The sequence below is a fragment of the Passer montanus genome, unplaced genomic scaffold (assembly GCF_014805655.1).
Source record: "Passer montanus isolate IOZ18808 unplaced genomic scaffold, ASM1480565v1 scaffold117, whole genome shotgun sequence".
NCBI lineage: Eukaryota > Metazoa > Chordata > Aves > Passeriformes > Passeridae > Passer > Passer montanus.
In genome coordinates, this window is record NW_024358389.1 from 899,448 (window position 1) to 905,877 (window position 6,430).

Here is a 6,430-nt window from a genome sequence, read left to right on the forward strand (position 1 = left end):
TATCTATCGCCACCACAAACTGAGAAAGCATGGACAGCAATTAAAGCAATTGAAAAATAACTTCAGCAAGGTCCTTCATGCAGTTGACATCAACCCACAGGGGACACTGAGCAGGCCTGAGCTTCGCAGTGTGAGCAACTTGACTTCTTGTGTCTGCATGACTAAAGACATTTAAGCCATAAACAGGAAACTAAATCCATGGGGGATTTACCTCAGTGATTTTGGAAATCTCAAAATAGAGGAGGTATTACAACTGTGCCAGGTGACCAACATCCACACTGCAGTGCTCATGGTCTGTTCTCTTCTACAGTCACAACTATTCACACTTTTCAGAAAGTGAGAAATTCTATTAGTTTTCCATTTTTTTGTTTCACAAGCTCTACCATGTGATATAAAAATGGTTATTGGACTAAGAATAAATATAAATTAATAAAAGATAAAAGGCACTTTGATGTTATAAATACCAATGGTTCTTCTTTGTACATAATCTAGGGCAACTTTTTTTCTTGACTTGTTGCAAAGTTTGCATCATACAAAAAGCTGATGACTCATAAAACACTATTTTACTTTTTGGAATAAGCTGCTGACATGTAAAGTATCTTCCTTGTGAACTGGGATTTCTAGAGGGAAACTGCCTATGGGCTATTTCATCTTGGCATAAACAGCCAGACTAGCCAGCCCCGTGGGAAGAAGAAACACCCCACAGGTGACACCCCCTTTGGAAGGTATAAATGGAGACCTGCAGCAGCCGCCAGCCTGCAGTCGGACTCAGTATCACGCTCTGCATCTTGCTTTGGGCTGTGGGTTGGCGCTGCAGCTGGGCCTCGCCATGAGCTGTAGTATTAAGCAGACAACTGGCTCTCTCAGGGGCAGGACCAGCGGGGGCAGCTGTGTGATCGGTGGCGGTGGTGGTGGCGGAGCGCGCATCTCCTCGGTCTCCTCTGGAAGATACACGACCTGCGGGATGGGCGCTAGCCGAGGGTTCTCTGGGAGGAGTTACTGTGGCGGTGTGAATTACGGAGGAGGGCTGAGCACCGGCAGTTTGGTCGGTGGGAACTTCGGAGGTGGCATAGGAGCCGCTGTCCTCGGAGGATGTCCAGGCATGGGGTTCAGTGGTGGCAGTGCTCGCTTTGGCGGTGGCATGGGAGGTGGCATGGGGATGGGTCTGGGTGGAGGTGGTTTTGCTGGTGATGGCATTCTTCTTTCTGGTGACGAGAAGGTCACCATGCAAAATCTGAATGACCGCCTGGCTTCTTACCTGGACAAGGTGAGGTGCCTGGAACAAGAGAATGCTGACCTGGAGTGCAGGATCAGGGAGTGGTATGCCAAGCAGGGCCCTTTTTGTGAGCCACGGGACTACAGCTGCTATTACAAAGAAATAGAAGATCTTCAGAACCAGGTAACATCCCCTCCCAGCTGCTTTCTCCTTTGCAAGGCTCTCTCTGGTGCTGGTTCATAACTCAGTTCATTATAGGGAGTAACAAATCGTTGTAAAATGCCTTTTGCAAACAGCTAGTACAACTTATGCCTGTGCAAAGTCCAGACCTCAAACTGGACAGTTTGAGCTGTCTCTGTTGCTGTTATTCATCAGACATATTGAAGGGAAAATCTTACTTCATGGAATGCAGCTGGATGGGCTCAGTAGTCTTTTTGTATTTAGTTTGTGCCAAGATGGTCAAATGGATATATGGCAAGAAAAAAAATATAAATAAGTAATGGATCACATTAATTTGCCTGAATTTATGTTATAGTCATCAGTCTCGCAGAATTTCAGTTAAACTTTATTTCCTTTTCCTTATTAGTTTACTCTTTCATGTAGAATTGGGAAATATAGGACATCTAATTAAAACTAAGAAAAAAAAGAACATGGCCATAACACATTTAGAATGGGCAATTTCAAATTCAAAATCTTTGCAAAGTGTTTGGCAAAGATTCAAGATGTCAACGCAAAAAGAATAAAGAGAAAAGAATTCAGGAAAGGGACTGAATAAGATAGGCTCATCATTAATTATTGAAATAAAACTTTAAAATCTCATAAGATTTAGATTTAAGAGGCTGAGGTGGATTGTAGCAGGTGCTGGACAGTAATTACAGCTCCTGGACTCTCTGCACCTGAACCATGAATGTTATAATTTTAATGATTTCATTGCCCTTCCCTGAGCATCCCTGGGAGTGCTGCACCTGTCAGATCCCCATCCATAACACCCAGAATTTTGAAAAAAGAGGGGGAGAAGGAGAGTGTGGTTGCAGCAGGCAATGGGTGCCTTGAGCCCAAGGACAAGGAGCAGAGACCAGGAACAAATGTTCTTTTTCCAGATTGTCTGTGCAACCATAGACAACAACAAGATCATTCTGAACATCGACAACAGCAGGATGACAGCTGATGACTTCCGAGTGAAGTGAGTACCTGGGGCTGTCCCCTGCTCTGTCACTGCCCTCAGGGCTCTCAGCTGCTCTCCGTGACCCAGGACAGGCTGGAGGCTGTGCAGAAGAATTCTCTCATCCATTGTCTAATTAGGGGCAGTTCCAGGAGGGGGAGTTTGGGATGCCAAGCTGGTTTAGCGTAGAGATTAAAGGAAGCAGAAGGGATCTGCAGACTGGGAGCAGTGAGCGTTCAGCCAAGCTGCCGTTCCAGCACGTGCTGTCTTTCAGAGGGGAAGGTTTTGATTTTTCCTGTCAGAGCCCAGAACTGCTGGTGGTGTCAGACACTGACTGCTCTTTCTTTCTTGCTTCTCCCGGGCAGGTACGAGACGGAGCTGGCGCTGCGCCAGAGCGTGGAGGCCGACATCAACGGGCTGCGCCAGGTGCTGGACCAGCTGACGCTGTGCAGGTCTGACCTGGAGGCACAGCTGGAGTCGCTGCGGGAGGAGCTCTGCTGCCTGAAGAAGAACCACGAGGAGGTAGGTCCTGCCCTCTTCTGTGCAAAGCGTTCACTCCTGTGGGATCCATCACCCCGGGGTGCTGCTGCGGAGGGCAGTGGTTGATGGAGACCATTGTGTGGCCCTGGAGCTCTGAAGGTCCATCAGAGAGGGGCTCTGAAGTTGGCTCCCTCAGTTCTTTCTTTTGTTTTAAACCTGACCTGGTGTTTCCAGGAAATGTGCTGTCTGAGGAAGCAATCGACTGGAGATGTGAGCGTGGAGGTCAATGCCTGCCCTGGCCCAGACCTCAGGAAGATCCTGGAGGAGATGAGGTGCCAGTATGAGACGCTGATTGAACGCAACCGCAAAGAAGTTGAGGATTGGTACGAGTGCAAGGTGAGTAAATAATTCCCACAGCTCTGACTTTCCCTGGCTAGCACCCAGGCAATCACCCCTCAGGGATTTGTTGCATGTAAAAACCACACAAAAGACTGTAAGAATATTTAGTGTTTGTTCACACTGACCAAATGACACAAGGGAGGGACACTGCCACCCTGTGTCCTTGTCATGGGCTGAAGGAAGTGCTGCATGTTGGTGGGACATGAGGTACAAATTCTCTACAAAACAATAAATGGTGAGAAGAACTGGAAGCAGCATTACAAGAAAAGCAAGAGGAGTGACCAGCCAGGTTTACACTACCATTAGGATGAGAGTTTCCACCCAAACCTTCTCATCTCATGTCTTTGCTAACTTCCTTGCTCTTTCCTTAATACTTGGTCCAACTTATACTGCACATTCCCTGAAGCTCTTTCTCCTGGATTGGTGATTTCAGATTGAGGAGGTGAATCGGGAGGTTATTACGAGCGGTCAGGAGGTGGAGACGTGCAACAACCAGGTGACTGAACTGAGACGCCAATTGCAAGCCCTGGAAATCGATCTCCAAGCTCAGCTCAGTCAGGTGGGTGATGAGCTGGTGCAAACCTCATCCATCTCACAGAATTCACAGCTAAATGCAGTGTTTCTCCTGCCTGTATTTGTCTTATGTCCCATGTCACTCCTCAGAGGGACAATCTGGAGTCCTCGCTGGCGGAGACAGAGTGTCGCTACAACAACCACCTGGCTGAGCTGCAGAGCCAGATCACCTGCGTGGAGCAGCAGCTGGCTGACCTGAGGGCGGAGATGGAGTGCCAGAACCAAGAGTACAAGATCCTGCTGGACGTTAAGTGCCGCCTGGAGCAGGAGATCCACACGTACCGCTGCCTGCTGGAGGGTGGCCAGCAGGACCTTATGTAAGTGGGCTTGAGACACACCAAAAAAATCAATAAAACACCTGTGTCCTGGTTATTTCAACATAAGAGCAAAGTGAAGGACCTGCTGAGCTCCTTCTCCCTTACTGACCTATTTGGCCTGCCTGGTGTCATGGTGGTATTGGTGTCACAAGGAGAATTACAACATTTTGCCAATTTTCTGCTGAAAAGGGAAGCACACTGAGAGCAGAAGGGATGCTGACAATCCGTGGCTCTAGTTTATCTGTCATTTCTGTCACTAAGATGTTATTTTCCTGTCTCTTCAGTCAGCAAGGAGGAATTGGTCAGTCTTCAAGTCTAGGAGGAGGAGTTGCAAGAAGCAGTGGGATAGGAGGAGGAGGCATCATTAGGACAAGCCACACTTACACTTCGTCTGCCCAGATCCCATCCTGTGCAGCTGCGGAGATCCAAGGTAAGAACTGCTCCACTCTAAACATTTCCAGAGTCTTTTCTGCTCTAATGCAGCACTGATGGGCTGGAAGAAAGATCTTTCCTATGTAGCTTACAGGGGCTACTTAAAAGTTTTATTGTGGCGCCCCTGGGAAATATAGAACAAGAGCTACAGAGTAGTAGCTGAGAGGAGAGCTTTTGGGAGCTGGGACTCTGCTGGGATGCATGAGAATTGCCAAAGGGAAGAGGGATAGAAGGGAGAGGGACAGAGCCAGCAGGCAGGCAAGCCATGGAGAGCATGGAGGAAGGACTTATGTGAAATGTGGGATAAAAGAAAGGTACTATGAAATCAGGTGGGGAAAAAAAAAGGCAGGAATCATGGGAATACAGGCAGATAACTACTAGCCCTAATTCGAAGGGAAACTTCCAGCCAAACTGAAAAGGAAAGAAGGAAATAGAGTGACAGTTGGTCCAGGAGAATGACATGAGCAGGGACATTGATTTATCAAGGACCCCAATGCCATTCCCTCACCCAGATCGCTGCTGGAGCAGTGTCTTCAGCTTCCACCTTTTGGCATTTTGATGCAGCCTGTGCTGCAGCCAGTGACAGATCCATCTGCCAGGCTGGCAGGAGCCATCAGATCTTCCCAGGAAGGGGCAGTATTTATCTGAAATTCTAATTGAATTGGCTTGTGAAACGATCACGTGTAGGGAATGACAGTGTGGGAAAGAATCTATTTTTGCTATAAACACGGTAATGTTTGCTTTGATCTCTCCAGTGCCTTGCCGAAGAATTTGTGATTAAGCAGAGAAACGAGAATATCCAACAAGAGAAGCCTGAAGCAGAGCTACAGATGAAGAGAGAGAATATTTAGTGCATGTGTCTGCAGAGGGCACGGAGCGTGCTCGTCTGTTGCTCAGCCATGCTAAGCAATGTGTCAGAGGGATGAGCAGAGCATTGAGCCACATTCTGCTTTATTTTGCTATTTGCTTTTCAGTCTGTGTTGCTGTGTGTGGCCCAGCACCAAGACTATTGCTGTAGTCAGCCAGGGCTATGATCACTTATGTACCTGCTGGTGAAAAATGTCTCTAATAAAACTTTGCTTCTGCCTAATGCAATCAAGAACCTGTGTCTGAAACTGAGTTCCTTTCCAGCACCAGCTGCTGATCCATGAGCAAGGGGCACCTAAACTGGTCAGGATCATCCTGCACTGGCAACAAAGCTGCTTTGCCAGCAGGAGAGAGTGGCCCTGCTGACCTGGCAGGTCTTGTCCAGCTGCTCCCTGCTGTCACAGCCTGAGGCAGATGTTGCCCATTCCTGGGTGACACCTGCCCCCATGGACAGACAGCTCAGGCAGGCTCTGTCCTCCCCACACAGCATTGGGCTGAAACACAGTTTTAGAAGAATTTTGAAAGTCAGTGGTGGAACATCTAGAGACACTTTGCCTGGGCCCCAGTCTAGTGCTGATGGATCTGGGCTGAGCCTTCTCATGCTCATGGAGCATGACTGTTGAGGATGAAATCTTGGTCTCCACAACTGATTCAATTTCTGCTGACACAGCTCATATTCAAACCTATCCCTTTCATTCCATGGGAATCTTCACATTGGGAAAAGGTCTGGAGGCAAAACTTTATCTCCTCTCTTCACACAGTGACTGAGTCATTTACTGGTCATCCTCTGATTGCCAAGAGTTTCAACCTGAATATCAAGAGTGGTTGAAAGATCATCTTTGAGTTAAACACACCTTGTCTGGGGAGCTCTGCAGAGAGCAGAGTGGGAACTGGAAAAGTGCAGCTTATCAGATAATAGAATTGAGAAAAAAGCCAGGTAGGGCCTTTGGACACCCAGAGCCACCCAGCTGTCACAGAGCAGGC

General features: G+C 47.9%; 1 protein-coding gene across 1 annotated transcript; it reads left to right on the forward strand.

Annotated features, from left to right (window-relative positions):
• The first annotated feature begins 829 nt into the window (after positions 1 to 829).
• LOC120496685 (keratin, type I cytoskeletal 19-like) lies at positions 830 to 5,563 on the forward strand. The gene is made up of 8 exons (XM_039697349.1): positions 830 to 1,399; positions 2,317 to 2,399; positions 2,744 to 2,900; positions 3,093 to 3,254; positions 3,691 to 3,816; positions 3,921 to 4,147; positions 4,432 to 4,577; positions 5,335 to 5,563. The coding sequence occupies exons 1-8, from the start codon at positions 830 to 832 to the stop codon at positions 5,358 to 5,360; spliced, it is 1,497 nt and encodes a 498-aa protein (XP_039553283.1). The 3' UTR covers positions 5,361 to 5,563.
• Positions 5,564 to 6,430: the final 867 nt, after the last annotated feature.